The sequence below is a fragment of the Ambystoma mexicanum genome, chromosome 10 (genome assembly GCF_040938575.1).
Source record: "Ambystoma mexicanum isolate Mex_15411 chromosome 10, UKY_AmexF1_1, whole genome shotgun sequence".
NCBI classification, from domain to species: domain Eukaryota; kingdom Metazoa; phylum Chordata; class Amphibia; order Caudata; family Ambystomatidae; genus Ambystoma; species Ambystoma mexicanum.
Genome location: NC_090932.1, coordinates 310,505,848 through 310,524,249, shown reverse-complemented (window position 1 = coordinate 310,524,249; position 18,402 = coordinate 310,505,848). Strand labels below are relative to the sequence as shown.

The 18,402-nt window shown below is 44.5% G+C and overlaps 1 protein-coding gene across 5 annotated transcripts in view; it reads left to right on the top strand.

The window, feature by feature from the left end:
- GIGYF2 (GRB10 interacting GYF protein 2) overlaps positions 1-18,402 on the top strand; it is a 2,415,541-nt gene that overhangs the window by 569,959 nt on the left and 1,827,180 nt on the right. For all 5 annotated transcript variants that reach the window (XM_069617902.1, XM_069617899.1, XM_069617900.1 and 2 more), the window contains exon 7: positions 10,707-10,747. In XM_069617902.1, coding sequence (XP_069474003.1) covers positions 10,707-10,747 — 41 coding nt within the window. The remainder of the gene's footprint in view (positions 1-10,706; positions 10,748-18,402) is intronic.

Sequence of the window (18,402 nt, the reverse complement as noted above, 5' to 3'; positions counted from 1 at the left end):
GCAAACACAGCCCACGGTAAAAACACACAATGGTAGTAAAAAGTAAACATTGCCACCAGCCATTAATTGTGGAAAGGGTAACATAAAAATGTTACATGAGAAGCTAGACAAAGGGAATACTAAGTAACTCCTCCAGCACCCTATGGTAAAATGGTGTATGCTGGGTCTAGAAAGTTACAAAATGTAAGTTAGGTCAATTTCACTTCACTTCACTTGGAAACAGTTGTTTCACCAAGAGAAGATATTTAAACCTTTGGGAAATCTGAGGCGTCCCTGTGTCTCTGCACTGACAGTGCTGTGTGTCACAATGTAAAGATGATGCCTATGGAGTTTTTCAGACTCCAAAGTCAAAGGAAATGCAGAGGCCAAATCAAATGAAATTACATGAGTGAGTGGGGAAAAAGATATCACTCTCTCCAGGTTAGAAATGAAAAGTCCTGATGTCCAGCAAAAAGAGCTGGAGGGGTCTCTATGGTAGAAGGGAAACTAGCACATTTCTGAGATTTCTCCCTAACAACTAGAGAACCGGAAAGGACGACTTCTCCCCTTGGGTTGTTGGGACAAATCAGCCCCATGACAAACTCTACTGAAACCCCTCTCTCCGCTGGCTGTACTTCTTCGCTGCTGCAGGAACCTAGTGCCAGGGGACAGGAACACCAGAATTGAGTGCATCTCCTTTAAGCCGGACCTGAGCTCCAGGACGATCTTTAAGACTCCCTCGAAGCAGGACTAACGAAGCCTAAGCCACCTCAATAGTGTGCTGGACCGCAGAAGCAAGGAAAGTCCACAAGGTGTCCAGGAACCGCGGTGGTGCTATTTGCGAGTAGCTGAAATCGCAAAGTGTTGTTGATCTAAATTCTGCGCATTGCTGCCGCCGACCTTCAAACCGTAGTGCAGGAGTCCCCAGATGGCCTCCCTCTTGTCCCCATGACTGAGGCCCATGAACAACAGGATCTGCAGGACTACAACAGGAACAGAAGCTAGCTGGAACCTTTTCTTCAGACTCAAGGTACTCTGTAACTCGGGGTACTCACCTCTTGTGTGTAGCTTGCTTGCTCTCACTGGCGACTTGCCTTAGCTGCCCTTTGCAGAGTTTGCTTGCAGCTTTGCCCTTCACAAGCCTCCCAGCTTGTGGCCCAACAGGGATTCTTTTTACAAGAAAACTCTCTAACATTGTACAAGACTTTTGGGCTATCTTCAAGAAGTGCCTCAGTTCCCCTAGACTTTTCTCAATTGACATTGGCTGTCCTGAATCCCTGCAGACTCTTTTTGCCCTCTGACTTTGTTTATCTGTCCTTCAAAAAGTCATACATACCTTACTTGTATAGCTGGCAAAGGGTTAACCTATATTTCATTGGGGGGCAGGGGGATTCTAAAATGCTTACCTGTTTGAGAAATATGTTAACCATTGGTTCCTTCCCTAACCTTTTCCTTTTTGCCAGAACTTCAGCATTACATTTCAATTGTGAAAGGTGATATATTAATGTCCAGTGTCCTAGCAATTGACTCTGGCTGTAGGAAGTATTTATGTCTCATCCCAAAAGGTTATCTACTCACTGAACTGAAGGAGTGTATTTCTGAAGTGTATTGAAGTGTTGCATATTGCTCCCTTCTAAAGAAGGCCTATTTTAAAACTGTTAAATTAATAATCATTTTAATCAAGAAACATTGAGTAGAAGTGTTATTTGAATACATGTCACTGTGATTCTGTTACAATCCTACAGCTCACATTGACCCCTCTTGAGATAAGCCTGGCTGCTCAGTCACTCTACCAACTTGTGTAGTACGGGCCGATAGCAAAGGTTGGGTTACCTATTGCCAAGAGGACAATGCTGTGCTAATCTTCCACAGGGTTACTACATACAATCTTGCCTAACAATTGGTGATATTAAGAAGTGGCTGCAGGAGTCCTCTTCTTATCCAAAAGCCAGTCTGGACGCAAGTCCAAGCCCATCAATGGTAAGGATCTGCACCATTCAAACAGCCATTAGTTGTCCAATCAGGCACTACTATTGGTTTCACTCATGCCCCACATCTAGACTGTCTGGCTCCAGGAATGTGGATTGGGACAAGACATTGCCAGCCCTTTCCTTAGTCACACACACAAAGTCATCACTATCCTGCTGCAGCTTTCTCTGGCAAGTGCATGACCTTATATGGGGTTTCCTGACCGAACCCAAAAATGGTAAAATAAATTATTACTGCCACCAGCTTGTCCTTGGGCACATATAAAAGTAACCAAAAATCTAAAGTGTAAAGGGCTAGGCTGATGCAAAATTATTCCCATTGCACTGCATTGTAAGATGCTGTGTACAATATTAAAGTTAAGCAAAGTAAAAGACTAAAAGGAAACCTACTTTCCCAGGACAGAGTCTGAAGGACTGATCAGTTTCCTCCTACCAAATGAGCAAAGGTTGGGGGAAGAGAAGCTGAAGGCTTTACTTCCCCTCAAAAAGCCAGAACAGGTTCAATGACAAAGCAAAACGATTGGGGGGTCCATAGAAACTATAGAGGAAAAGTTGGCAAAAGAGAGTTTTCTAACAGCCCCTTTGACCACCCTGCTGTCAGTCCCCAATGTTAGTCAGGGGACCTTTTCACACCATATTAAAACAGGAAAACCGTACTTTGAATGGCAATGTCTTGAGCATTAGCCTTGTACTGTAAACTGTTTGGGTGTCTTGTGCTGAATGAGTCAAGGATTCTGGTCGGCTGCATATGTACAATTTACACGTTTGATTGGGAGGAGAGAGAAGAGCCACATGGCCTGTTATAGATTTCAACATTGTAGGTTTAGCTCATATTGGCATTAGGATACTGCTGCATTTTTATTTGGCATTTATATTTACCCTTTGTCATTGGTATGATATCAAAGCGCTGTGGGGGTTAGGTGATTTGAGTGGCTCGTGTCTAGAGGGAGCTAGGGTTTACGTGTGCTGGCAGGGGAGGGTCAGGGGGGGAAAGGGATCGAGCAATGGTTTTAGGAAGGGCAAGATGTGCTACTTTGAGAGAGGGGAAAGGGGCTGTGGGGGTGGTCTGTGGAAGGGAGATGAGGAGGATGAGGAGGGGAGGGGAGAAGGGGTGAGGGGGGAAAAGCTAGAGGGTTTCGCAGGTGAGAGAGTGGAGTCACTGAGCTGTGCAGAGTTCGGGGGTACGGAGGTCTTGGAGGGTCTGTGCCATCGGGTAGACTTTGGGATAGTGCAGGAGTGGTGTTTCTGGTGATCATGTGGGAATGAGGAGCGGGGATGGATGAGATGTTGGATGGTGCGAAATGGAGCTCTGGACGAGTGGGCGAATGGTAGCCCAGGTGTAGGAGTTTTGTCATGGGCGCGGAGGACGGGATGGGCCGGTCTTTGGGAGGGGGGTGAGGGGGGCTTCTGGTGGGGAAGGGGAGTCCTTGCCAGACCCCACCAGTGCTGCGGTAGTGGCGGGGGGTTGTGGTGGGTGGCTTGTGTTTGTAGCCCCAGAGAGCTCCTCTGGCTTGTGAGTTGGAAATTGCGCAGAAATGGGGGCAGGGGGTTCTCAGTGGATGCCCTGGGGTAAGAGGTGGGGACGAGGGGGGAAGGGCTGGGGTGTGTGGGAAATGGGTAGGGGGTGGGAAGTATTTGGCTCACCAGAGTGCTCCTCTGATCATGGAGTTAGAGGGGGTACGAGTGGTTTGGGAGAGGGCGGGGGGGGGGGGTTAGAGTGTATGGGTAGTTGAGTGCAGAAATTAGAGATGGTAGGGTGAAGTGGCACGCACAGGGGGTTCATGAATGAAGGTGTTGGTATGGGGGACAAGAGCCAGGTGGGATGCATTGTTTGGCAGTGGTGCAGGCAGAGGGGGCAGGGGCGTCGGGCCGATAAGTGGTCCTTGTTGTAGTGGTATCTGTCAGGTTGGGCAAGTAGTGCAAGTACTCCCAGCTGTATCACACAGGATATATCCAGAACCAACTCAGTGTCCCATAGGGGCCAAGACAAATCTACAATTAGTTAAGAGGACATCCCTACCTTTATAATACATCAGTCCAGGTCCAACTGCAACCATAGAACCCTGTACTCTTCCTCTCCATCCCTGACGTGAATCACTGTTAATACAACCATAATTATCTAAATACCAAAATGTGATACGTTGAAAATGTAAAAATGTTGCTGTGCACACCCACCTGATTTTCACCGTCACTATGTCACCACAACTTGCACTCTGCACCTGCACACATGACATGTCACTAATGTCACCATAAACTGCTGTACATGTGTGTAATTCGAATGGATTGTGTCATCCCACGTATTCCTCATCTTAGATATATTCGCCAGCTTGCTGCTTCTTTTGGAAATGTTTTCGCCAGAGGGCGCTGTGCTCGAGGCCTCGTAGCTTGGTCCCTCAAAGGCCACCGTCGAGCATCAACGTCATCGGTCGTTTAAAGGGCTCGAGCCGCGCCCTTTGGATTAGTTCCGTTTTTCCGAGCTTCTGCTTCGTGTATCTAAACGGCGCATCAGTTTTTCTACTTCGAGAAATGTCTTCTTCTTCAACCCCGACTATACCCAAGACGGGTTTTAAGAAGTGTTTCAAATGCGGAAGAAAAATGTCCGTTACGGATCCTCACTGTAACTCTTTGGTGCCTTAGTCCTGATCACTGAGTCGACGAGTGCGGGTCATGGCAGGCGATGCCGAACAAGGCTCTTAAGGAACGCCAAGGTAAGCTAGCGGTGGGGGAAGAGTCTTTCAAGTCTGCCAAAAGACTAAAAAACTTGAGAGAATCAAGACCTAAATCTCGTCATGAGTCGAGGCGATCGAGGTCGAAAAGTTGCTCGAGGAAGTCTACTTCCTCGTCATCCAAAAGATCAAAAAAACGACATAGACCTTCGTTCTCTCATTCCTCTCCTGACACAAGGTTAATTTCTTGTCCTTCGAAGCATGATTGGGAGGCCTTTAGGGCTTTAATGCTAAAAAATGGCGAGAAGGCGGCCCGACCCCCTCAAAAAAGCTACGTGAAGAGCATGCCCCTGTCCACTCTAAAGGAGACGGAGGGAAATCCAAAACGTCTCACACTAAATCCGACAAAAAGTTGAGGGCGTCCTCGGACGATGATTCTCCAGCGCCTCATGAGACTGTACAAAAACCTTTGGTGCATAAATCGAGATTGCCTGAGTACAAAATGACGTCTTCATCGTTTAAGTCAACTATCGACTCGACGCGTCCGTCAAAACCCAAAAAGTCGTCGATACCTTCGGCCTCGGCATCGAATCCTTACTCGACACCGAAGCCATCCTCGATGCCTTTGGGGTTTCCATAGAGTACGTTGAAGCCGTTGTCTGGGAAATCTCTCATACCGGTTCCCAAAATGACAATTCTAGCTAAGGCTAGGTCTGTCCCACCTATGCCAGAAAAAAAATTCCACCCTCAGCCCAGGCAAGAATTTTTCTAATTTCTGCTATTTTTGAGGAACAAACCTCTGATGATGAAATTACATCATCTGGTGTTCGATTTGGGACAAGAGAAGTCCCTGAGGAACTGATGTATCCAAATTCAAAAATGTCAGACCTTTATGATCTACAATCGGCCAGTGGCCTAGATGCCTCACCTAAGGTAGATTTTGAAAGACCTGACCCCACAGACCATTATGAACCGGGGTATAGGAACTTCATGGGAAGGGTGATATATTTTATGGGGTGGAAATCGGTGTCCCCAAGATATGACCGGGACGACTTAACGGGCATTGAGGAAGGACCTCAGAAAGACCCAGTCCTTCCCTTCCACAAAGCTCTCCAAAAGAGAGTTATGACAAATTGGGAAACACCTGAATCTATACCAGCTGTGAATAAGAAATTTGTAGGAAATTATAGACCTGCTCCCTCGGATTCGGAATATTTATCGAAGTGCCCTTCGCCCGAAAGTTTGGTAATTCAGGCTGCCACTGCGATTAGACAGTTGGCTTAACCCTCTATGCACTCTGAAAGGGAGGATAAAAAAAAAATTGATGCCTGGGTGAGAAAGGCTTTTACTTCTGGTAGTATGGCTCTTAGGTCTACTAATGTGACTTGTACATTAGCTAGTTTCACTTATACCCTGTTGAGATGCACCGGCTGATCACATCCCAGAGGGCGAGGAGAGGGATGGTTTCCTGGCGATAGTAAAGGATGGGAAAGAGGCTATAGAGGAGTGCCTAAAGTCAGGACTGGATAAGGCAGAGAGCATAAGCAGATCCATGGCATCTAGCGCAGTCTTGCGTAGATTCGCATGGCTAAGAAAATCTGGTTTTGCATCTGATGTACAATCCAGCTTGAGGTTGTTTGGCAGCAAGGCAGACAAGAGCTTGGAGAAGCTGCAGACCTCGAAAGCGGCCGCAAAGTCACTCAGCACTGCTATAAGGGAACCCCAACAGCAATATTACACAGGGTTATCTTCCTGGAAGAATCGCCCTTTTCGCTTCTATTCCTCTTTTGGAAAAGGGAGAGAGCAGGCCAGTCAGAGGGGACAACAAAGAAAACCCTTTCGTGGTGGAAAAGGGAGAGGTGGTAGATCAGCCACAGCAGCGGCTACTACATCCTCAGCCACTGCTGCAGCCTCTGCAAAGCCACTTTAAGGTCTTAACCCACAAGACCCTGGTGGGAGTCAGAATCTCTCTGTATCTGGACGTATGGTGGGGCATTACGTCGGATGCCTGGGCACTAGAAATAGTGACCCATGGTTACTGTCTTCCTTTTCATGAAAGGCCTCAAGATCATCCACCGGGAGCCAACTCTGTAAAAATTCCAGACCCGCTCCTTGTGCAGGAGATTTTAACCCTGGTAGATAAAGGTGCAATAGAACATGTACCTGCAGCGGAGAGGAACAAGGGTTGGTACTCCCCGTACTTTCTCATTCCCAAAAAGAACGGAAGATTGAGACCCATCTTGGACTAGAGAAATTTGAACAAATTCCTCAGGAAGGACAAGTTCAAGATGGTAACCCTTTCTCCGATCCTTCAGGCTCTTCAGCTTCAGGACTGGCTGGTTTCATTGGACCTTCAGGATGTTTACTTTCATGTGCCAATCCATCCCAAACACAGAGTACCTGAGGTTCGCAATTGGCAGATCTCACTATCCGTTTCGAGTTTTTGCCATTTGGGCTGACCTCCGCCCCGCGGGTTTTCACCAAACTAATGGCGGTAGTGGCAGCGAGTCTCAGGAGAGAGGGGATTCAGATCTACACTTATCTGGACGATTGGCTAATCAAGGCAAGTTCACCCGAACTGACCCAAGGACATCTGGCCATGACCTGTCACTTCCTACACAAATTGGGCTTCTCCCTCAATTAGAAGAAGTCACAAATGATTCAGAGCCAAAGACTCCAATTCATTGGAGCGGTCCTGGACACCACCTCAGGGAAAGCTTCGCCTCCCGAGGAAAGAGCTCACCACTTTCTGCAGATGGTAACAACATTTCAGAATGCCCAACATCTACCGGCATTCAACTTCCTAAGGTTGCTAGGCCTCATGGCATCCTGCATTTTTCTGGTGCCAGAGGCCAGATTGAGGATGAGATCCCTTCAGTGGGCCCTCAGGACTCGATGGTCCCAGTTTTCAGGAGAGATGTCAGACCTTCTACAAGTCCTGACCAAAGTGGCTCAAGATCTCCTATGATGGGCTTGCAAGGAGAATATCCTCAAGGGTGAACCTTTTTGGCAACCATGGCCAGAGATAATGGTAGTGACGGACGCCTCACTCACGGGGTGGGGAGCCCACACCAACGATCTGACAATCAGTGGTCGTTGGTCTCCATCGGAGTCCAAACTACATATCAACCTTTTGGAGCTTAGAGCAATCAGACTAGTGCTAAAGGCTTTCTTGCACTCTGTACAGGGAAAGAATGTCCTGATAATGACAGACAACACAGTGGCCATGTACTACCTCAACAAAAGAGGAGGTGTAGGATCACTCTCGCTGTGCAGAGAGGCAATGCAGCTCTGGTTCTGGGCAATGCAAGAAGGAATCTTTCTATCGGCAGTTCACCTTGCCGGAGAGCTGAACACGGCGGCGGACACTCTGAGCAGGCAGAGCTCAGAAAGTCCTTCAAGAGATCTTTTCCCTTTGGGGAACCCCTCAAGTAGATCTGTTCGCGACCAGTGCCAACCGGAAGTGTGAACTGTATTGCTCAAGGGAATTTCCCCCAAGAGGAGCTCTAGGGGACGCATTCATAGTGGATTCGATATTTCCACTCCTTTACGCGTTTCCTCCAATCCCCGTGATTCCTCACGTAATCAGGAGGTTGAGAAAGTTCAGGAAAACCATGATCCTAATTGCCCCGGATTGGGCCAGGCGGACGTGGTACCCGGACCTTCTGGACATGCCATCTGCCCTCCAATACGTCTTCCACAAAGAGAGGATCTTCTCTCGCAAGAGGAAGGTCTAGTTCTTCATCTAGAGGTCAAGACACTCAACCTTCACGCTTGGCTTCTGAGAGGTTGAGATATAAGGATTGGGACCTCCCAGATGACTTTATGGAGATTTTGCTTTCGGCCGGAGGCCAGCAACAAAATCCTTATACCGGTGTTGGAAGAAATTCAGTAACTGGGATAGGAATGTGGCTCCTTTTTAATGTACCACTCCCATGGTGCTTTCCTTTCTATTACACTTAGCCAACTCAGGGCTCCAAGTTGGAACTTTTAAAGGATATTTGGCAGCGCTATCCATCTTCAAGCACTCCTCAGAAGAAGTTTCATATTTCAAAATGCCTTTAGTTATCCAATTTCTTAAAGGGTTAACAAATGTTTTCCCTCCTACAACTTTCCAAGTTCCCATTTGGGATTTAAATTTAGTTTTAAAGTTTCTTTTGTGTGCCCCTTTTGAGCCTTTACATTCTTGTCCTTTAAGGCTCCTAACTTTAAAAACTGTTTTACTAGTGGCTCTAACTTCAGCCCGCAGGTTGAGTGAGTTGCAGGCGCTTTCTTGCAAGGCTCCTCACACAGTTTTCCATAAAGACAAAGTTGTTTTAAAGGTCAAGCCTTTTTTCCTACCTAAAATAGTTTAGGATTTCCATCTGTCACAAAAAAATCACGTTACCATCTTTCTATCCTCCTCCACAAGCTAGTAAAGAGGAGGAAAGATTTCACAGACTAGACCCTAAGAGGGCTCTCAGTTTCTACATATCTAGGCTGGAAAGATTTAGACAAACAGATCAGTTGTTTGTCTGGTATACTGGACACAAATTGGTCCTTGGTGTGTCCAAACAAACTATATCCAGATGGATAATCATAGCAATATCTGAATGTTACAAATTGGCTGGGAAGGAGCCTCCACATGGTTTAAGGGCTCATTCAACCAGAGGCATAGCAACTTCCACGACTCTTCAGAGGGGTGTCCCAGTACAAGGCATTTGTGCTGCAGCCACTTGGTCATCCATGCACACTTTTACAAAACATTATTGTTTAGACACCATTTCTTACCAAGGAGGTCTTTTTGCGAAAGCCGTCCTTCATTCTGTGCATAATTGAAGAACTATGGTACTCCCTCCTCCTCTGAATTACAACTGCTATGGGAGTCTAAAATAAGGAATACGTGGGAGGACTCAATCCATTCGAAGAACAAGTTACTTACCAACTGTAACGTTCTTTCGATTGGATATTCCTCCCACGTATTCCTCATCTACCCTCCCAACCTACCCCTCCGTACAGTTCTTACGCTTGTTGCACTTGTACTTCCTTAAGAGCCTGACATCTGCCGACACAAGATACAACTGATGCGACCATTAACATCGAGAAAACAGAACTGAACCAACGGGCGCAGCTCGAGCCCTTTATACGACGGATGACGTCGACGCTCGACGGTGGCCTTAGAGGGATCAAGCTACGAGGCCTCGAGCACAGCGCCCTCTGGCGAAAAAAATTCTGAAAGAAGCAGCAAGCTGGCGAATATATCTAAGATGAGGAATACGTGGGCGGAACATCCAATCGAAAGAACATTACAGTTGGTAAGTAACTTGTTCTTCTTAAACATGCATGAGCCTTGATAAAGACCCACAAGGGCAAAACGCGTGTCGGCTGACCACAATTTTGACCATGAGCCAACACTACAATTGATAAATAAACCTGCACTTAACATGAAAGGCAACAAGCATGGAAAATCTATACTTTTTCAAACAACAAAAAACTGCGAGGTATCCCGGGAAACCACCTGTATCGTACCAAAAAGAGGTGGGGGCTTCACCTCAAAACCCACCCTGTGACCTTGCACCAACTATTACCATATCACAACATTCGACCGAGCTTGGCAAGGATGGTTCCAAGCCTAGGGCCCCTTTTTTGTTTCCCCTAGTCATCTATGTATATACGCTGTAACTTAGAGAAAGTTCCTAGGCTACTGTTGCAACTGACAAGCACCCTGGGTCTGCTTGTGTCTTACAATTGACCGGAAACCGCCTGTATCAAGTTCCCACAGGCTGCCTCTTAATGCCAAGTATAACTGCTGTCAGGAAACTCAAAACTGGCTTCCAAAAACACTGACCGGAGGAGTTCATTGCTAAGATAATAACACTGCTGATATCTTCTGTAACACTTTTATGTTCCGCTAGAGGAACCCTTCACTTCTTGGATAATATTCCACTTACAGGGCACTTTTGGAAGGTAGATTAAGCTGATGCGCTCATGTTTCACTGTAGATGACACTGTGCTGGTAAGACTACCATCCCATGCATAGGACTGGATATTCCCTCACGTCCATGTTTGAATTGGTTTTCTTTTTAATTTCTAGGGGAGATAGAAGATTTGAAAAACCAGGTCGAAAAGAGCCAGGTAGGAAACCTTGGTTGTTTATTCATTCAGGAATCTTTAAGCATGTGTGCTCCTTTTGGCACTTTTGTTGCTAATTCATGATCATCTGTTATCTGCCAAAACAGCAGTTTCTTAATATCACCTTTGTTATATTCAAGAATGTTTATAAACACAAGAAGTCCCCTCACTATAGGACCTCTGCAAAGGAGGTATGATGTTGTGCACTACTGGTACATATAAATCACCTACAATCTCTGAAAGTATAAAAAATGTATAGATTTGTCTTGCATTATAAAATCATTGTTTCCTAAAGTTGTACACTTTGTAAAAAAAAGTTTCTTATATAATCAGCAACCACAATATGACATAAAAACAATATAAATCCAGATGAGAATACAGCACCTGACCCATTGACAATGCCGAAATGCTACATTAGTTGATGAGAGACTAATTAGGACCCTGTTGCATACAGCAGTATTTCAAAACCGAATAGACTGCTCTATATACAACCCAACATGTTTCTGTTCTCATCAATGAGAACATTCTTCAGGGGAACAATCATCCATCAAGGTCATCCATGATGTCAATGCTTGAAGCTTTGTAGTGTCTGTGGCATGGTCGACAAACCTAGCCTTTAAATAATGTGTGAAAACACCATCAGTGGACATAATAGCTTCCAATTGTACTGCACATCATTAAATCTGTTATTCAACTGACTCTGTGTCATTCATTACCTGCATACCCATCCAAGCCCACTCTGGTATGAACAGCCAGGATGGGTTTATAGTAAAAATTCAAGTACCTGTGAAAACTAAACAATGGGTTCAAATATACCATAAGGAGCACAGGGATTCGGTCGCAATCTATAAATGGGAGCACTAATCTGATTATACGATGTGCATCCAGCTACCTCGTATTCTTGCTGGGGACAGCCTGGTGCAGAACTTCAAAGTGATTGTGGTGCCTTAAGCTACACATGTAAAGGGGTTAGCCAGGAGACAATCTCCTTTGACAATATTCCTGTCCCTTTCGCATTGCCTATGAATACAAAATACACAGGCTAAGAAACCTTATGTAGGACCTCTTCGTCCCACTAGTGGCTTCTGTAATAAAGAGAAGTATGCCACAATTATGCATGCCACCACCTACCTAAAAGTCTGTTGCGTTTCTTCACCGGCTCCGCTATTGAGGCAGATTTCCTGTAGAGCGGTTAAACATATCCACTTGAACATAATCATGTGATCAGTAATGAGTGAGCGCAGCTGCCTACTCATGAAGGACTTACGCCAGTATGGCCACCATCTTCATCTTCAGAAGTGTTAACCGTAGCAGGGTTTTGACCCTAAACTTTATATGCATTAAGTAATGTGCCCCACCTCACGTGGCAACATTGTGGGGCAAGACAGGGGAAGGAACAGCAACATTCATTTTATGTATGCTCAATGAACTGTGGGGACGGTTCTTGGGCCCCCATATTAAAAATAATGACCTGGATCGAAATATCACCAAGATACAAAATGTTGGAAAAACTGATCCACTATAGATAATGAACATGGATGGATACATACTGTTGGAAGAACCAATTCTCTGTAGATGATTAATGGAAACAATATGACCTGGGGTGCATACTGGATCCTGACACTTTAAAACTTGTGAAATGGTAAAGACCATCTCCTAATCCTGAATTACACATTCCAGTTGATCTCCTCATTAAGGCCTGATCCATGGCTGTTCATCAAAATGGGCTACTAATGGGATATTGCTTGATCTTTCACAGCTCCTATGTTCAGAGATTTTGACTTTGACTTTTCCTGGAAGTCATGCCTATGTAGTAAATCACCATCTTAGAGTTGCAATTGGTCAAGCTCTGTTGCACCCATGGTCGTGCTAGTCCTACATCCACCTTGTTGGTTTGTATGGTGTACTTGCATGTACTGCATTTACTGCATGGAAAATGTGATGATGGACGTGGCATCCCCCAAGTTTCTGGGAAAGTGTGCGATATCGGACAGTGATTTTTGTCTGTGTTCAAAAGGTCCGGATCAGGGTTCTTTCTTCACTTTTCCGGTCATGGCCCATTTTCTGAAGGGCCTTTTCAATACATTTCCGACAATGCCTTTTTGTTTTCCCAGTTTGGGATCTTAATCTGTTTTTGACTTTTTTGATGGCGGCTCCGTTTGAGCACATGCACTCTGATTCCAAAGGACTTTTATCTCTTAAAACCACTTTCTTGGTTGCAATCACATCATCCAGGGGGGTTAGTGAATTTCAGGGATTGGACTGCAAACCTCAGTTTTTACGATTGTTTTGGGAGAAAGTTTCTTAGTCAGGCCTGGCTTCTTACTTTAAGGTAGTTTGAGTTTTACCTCTTTCAATCTATCTATTTGTCTGTCTTTTTCCTCTGCCACATTTGTCGAAAGAAGAGCAGTTCCACCGAGTTGACCCCAAGAGAGCCTTCCGTTTCTATGTGGCTCGTACATCCGAGTTTCGGAAGACCGACCAGTTGCTCGTTGCCCATTCTTTATCCTGCAAAGGCCATGCCATAACCAAACAAGCCCTGTTGCGTTGGATTATTTTATGTGTATTTGAAAGTTGGCAGTCTACAGGCAGGCAGCTTCCTCCCAGCATCAGGGAACGTTCCACCGGGGGGTGGGGGGGTCTCTCGGCCTCTGCAGCCTTTCAGAGGGGAGTTCCTGTTGGGTACATATGTTGTGAGTTCTCTTGGTCGTCCCTGCATATATTTGCCAAGCATTATTCTTTAGATGTTGCACGTGGAGCTGATGAATGATTTGGTAGCACAGTTCTGCAAAATCTGCTTTTTTTAATGCTTTCTGCCCCCCTCAGTTATACTAACTGCTTGGGGAGCCTATCAAGATGAGGAATGTGCAGGAGAAAAGCAATCCATTGGAGGAGAAATTACTTGGCCTAATGATCTTTCTATGGATTCTTCTCTGCCGATTCCTCATCACCCCTCCCATCCATCTCCGCTCAGAAAGTCCTTGTGGCCTAATGCTTTTGTCCAAGCGAGAAGACAATTGATAATGGCTCGAAGGTGACCACGTCTATCTTATTTATCACTTGATTAAAAAAAAAATCTATTTTTCTAATCTACTAATTCCGTGGTATCTCCCTGTTGGGATGTATTCCATGTTTACGTTTTTTGCAGGCTGGTTAGTCTCCCTCCTGTATTCCTCTGCCACGTTCAGGTACGGGGGAAAAAAGAGGGGAACTGAAGCCTGGGGCATAGTGACGTAGTATATATAAGACGCTTGACAATCCGTCCGTAGCTGATGGTCGCCCAGCAAGACCAATCGACAGCAGAGTCAAGGTCCAGTACGCCCCCTGTCGAATAAAAAGTTTGAGAGCAAGAGAGCTGGATGAGGATACCTATCAAGATGAGGAATATGTGGGTGAAGAATCAATGGAAATATTATTAGGGTAAGTAATTGCTCCCTCTTCCTCTATTTATCTCTAGATTGTATTGATAATAATGAGCCTCATGTTTCGATGTATGGATTACACAAGCAAATGGGAGCTCATGAGCATTTTTATTTTCTTGAAAATCTTTCACATAGTCTAACATTCTCTTTTCCACAAAAACATAATCGATTATCACACTCTGGATACCCCACCTCCAAGTCGTTTGAGCCAGGATATCACCTTTTATGGTTCCATTCAACATTGCCAATCCCCGGTTTTCCATCAATCTAAGCCATTTCTTTGCACATACTTCCATTGGGATCCCCCCGAGGTAAAAATTAGATATTCAAGTCTCCTACAATTATGTGTGTTTAGGGTAGTAGGAGCACCCATAGCTAGGTCCAACATGGCCTCTACACCTTCCAAAGAGAGTTTTGTTGCAATTGCCAGATGATTCCAGTACAAATATAGCAACGCATAGTATCCTCCTAAATGTGTACCCCATGTCATACATTTCAGTTTGGTTAACTGTGTAAACAAATTGGCGGAGGCCCAGGTTTCTAGGCTGTACCCAAGATCTTTTTTTACAATCTGTTAAAAGGCCTCATCAGGCTTTCCTTCGTACCCTTAGTTGCTTTAATAATGATCGCATAGCCCTCCTATCTCGAGTGTATTTGTATTTATTAGACTTATATAGCGCTTTACACCAAAGAGTGTGTAGAGGCCACGTTTCTTGAAGCATCACCGTATCTAAATCAACCAAGCAATTGTTTTCAGCAGTCAAGAGATTTTAAACACACAGGTATTCCATGAGGCTAGTTTCCATCTCATTCCCCCTTTTGTTTCTGATAGCTAGTTTCTCTGATTAGAGCCTCTCCCCACCAATGCTTTTGGCACCCACGACCAATCTATTGGATTATCGCGTGCTTGATCTTCCACAAATTCTATTTAATGTCCCTCAGTCTTGTGCAGAAACAGTCCTTAATGCCGTGAAGGATGGGAACTTTTTCTTTTTGGTGGAACATGTGCGCTTGGCGCCCCTCCTCATGACCGGTCCAGAGAAAAACTCCTCCCTCAATCTAAAGCTTCGTGAATAGATATGCTTCTCAGCTCCTAATAGAGCCTCTTTAACTAGCTGGGAAGGAATAGTCAGTTTAACCCATCCTAGGTCCCATTCATCCAAAAATATCCACCTGAGCTCTGTCCAACGATTGAATCATCCCCAGGCCTGGTATACAATTCATAAGCCTAAGGACATTAGAACTATTAAGGGCTAAATCTTTATCAGTCCCCCTATAGTTTCTAAGTACAGCCCTTACAATATATATATTTTTTTAATTTAGTTGATACACAACTTTTCAAATATATACAAAAGTATACGTTAATACAAAACAACAAAAGGAAACAAAGGAATAAAATACCAAGGGTACAAAAGATAAACATATTCAACATCTTAAAACAGAAACAATAAATAAAAACAAAATACTTTACATTTCATATACCTTCCGGATAGTTTAAATACGATATCAAAGGAAAAATAAAAAAAATCCAAACTGAACACCTCTCAAGGGCCATAGGGACCCCATATAGCTTAATTTGAGACGGCTATTACAGGCAAAACCATTCTTAGATATTGGACTATAGCAATCTGTACTTTTTCTCTTGGGGTCGAAAACATAATTTGCCATTTGTAGTCTCTTGAGGTGCAAGTGTAAAAGGTGATAATATTCTGAAAATGTCTTTCTCTCACCAACATTAGTAACGGACAATCTACTAGCAGATGTTGCAGAGTTTCTTTTTGCTGAACATTGATACAATATCTGCAGTAGTTTTGTTCCTGTAGGATCAGTTTCCGTCTATATAATACATCTCTCGACCCCCCTAAGATTAAATCTGAACCGTTGGAATTTGGATTGTATAGCTGGAGATGGACATTTCAGCAGGTACTGAGCAATGATACCATAAGGCTTAACACCAAACACCCAGACATTAAAGTCTTTATAGAGCAGCACTTCGCGAAAGTCCCTGCCCAATTAGCATGATAGAATTTTACTTTAGCACGGTCAGGGTTCTGGAGTAACTGCTCTACTGTGACATTTGCCTCACTCATAGGGCTAAATACACACTTCAGCCAATTCATTGGGTATGTATTACATGATTTTAACAAGGCGGGGGCCAATACCTCTAGGATTGTCCCACTATTTATACCCAACAAGCACTTCCGTAGCAGGGCACACTGTCTCCACCTTGCCTGTGCATACAAAGACACCAACCCCAGCTCATACCGCATCATAGCGATCGGCGTCGCTTTAGGTAAGCCTAGGATCGCCTTCCAATACTTTGCCTCTAAGGCCTCCCATGGCGAGCCCTTGTTTAACACCATGCTCTCCACACCATACAATACAATCGGAACGACTTTCATTTTGTAGAAATCTACTGCGTGTTTCAAGGAGAATTGTTTTATGAATATTCTAGACTGTGAAGTCAATTGGAGCAGTTTACTCTGCATCATTGTTCCTATGTTGCCCTTTGAATGTCTATTTGAGATTTCTATCCCGAGGTATTTATATTCAGACACCTTTTCCAGCTTGGTGTCTTCGATCAACCGTAAGTGTGTCAAGGGGAACCTCCTTCTGTGACCCCGCTTGGGTGGACAGGCAATTACTTGCGATTTACTGATATTAATAACCAATCTGCTTTTACAGGCGCATGCCCCAAGCCTTACAAGTAACCGCTGTAAATCTTGTGGGGTCTGGGACAAATGGACAAGGTCGTCTGTGTACAACAGATACGGGATCTGCTGTGCCCCAAGCCTTGGCGGATCACTGTTACAATGCAGAAATGAATTCCCAAGATCTAAAATGAAAAAGTTAAACAAAAATGCGGCCAATGCACAGCCCTGTTTCAAACCGCGTAATGTTTCAATTTCTGGAGACAGCTTCCCATCTAAGCTCTTGCAGACCCGCATCGATGTATTAGAATGGAACAAGATGATCAGGGAGAGTAAAGATGTGGGGCACTCATACGCTTTCAGTTTGTTAAACAGCAGATCGCGATCCAAAGAATTAAATGCTGCCTTGAAATTTATAAAGCCCATATATAAGGGTTGAGATCTCTCTAGCTGCGATCTCTCTAGCTGCTGTGCCTGGAGGAGGTTGAGTGTCGTTATATTAGGTATTGTTCCTAAACACTTTACAAAGCCAGATTGCAATGGATCAACTCAATTTTTTGTCGACACCCAAGCTTGTAATTCCTTCAGAATTAGCCGACAATATAGTTTTCCCGGGACATCGAGCAGCAAGATTGGCCCATAGCTGCTTGGGTCCAGTCTATCCCCTTTTTTTATAAATGGGGATAGTAATTGCTTGCGTCCACGAGCTTGGGAGGCTCTGCGATACATTTATGGTCTTGAAGATTTTATACAGGATTGTCGCCCAAATGTTAGGACATTTTTTTAACTCAGTTTGACAGGCCATCGGGACCACAAGCTTTTAAGTTAGAGGCAGTAACAATAAGATATATAATATTGTCTAAGTCAAATGCCAAATGAAAGGTCGCTAAGGGCCTGGTAACTTCAGTGATGGTCGTGGGGGAAGGGCAGGCTTAAAGAAGGGAGAAGTAATCAATCCATTTCTGGGTGGACACTCCATTCACCTGTAAGCTTAACTGGGAGCCTGTGGTTGCACGATTTATGGTTGACCATATTTTCGCTATGTTCTTACTAGCTAATGTTTTCAGCATACTAGCCCCATCCTCCTGATACAGGATCGTTCAATGTCTTCTGCTCCAATTTCTATACCCTATTTTTGCACTCGTGATCAGCATTTTCCTGATCAGGAGAGGTGCAGTACGGGCTACTCTAAGTTCATAACGGAGTCTTGATTTCATTTCTTTTACATCTTTATCAAAGACATGATGATGTAGCAATGATTGCTTTGATTTGTCGCTTTGTTTACGGGGCATTTGTATAAGATGTGAATGTTCCTTCATACCGTTTATTAGCAACAGTGTAATCGTGGTATCCTTTCTCTAACATACAATCAAGGCTAGTTACATCATTCTCTGACCATCATAGTTTTTTCCCCCCTGCATACACTGTACAGGATATGAACCATTGTGTTTATCCACTTTTGCGCCCTTTAACGGATCCCTTCTCCATTGGGTTTCCAGTTTGTTATGATCACTCGCCTCTGTTTTTGTCACACAAAAGTTAATTACCGCAGGCCAGAGATCCATGCTTACATAAATATAATCGA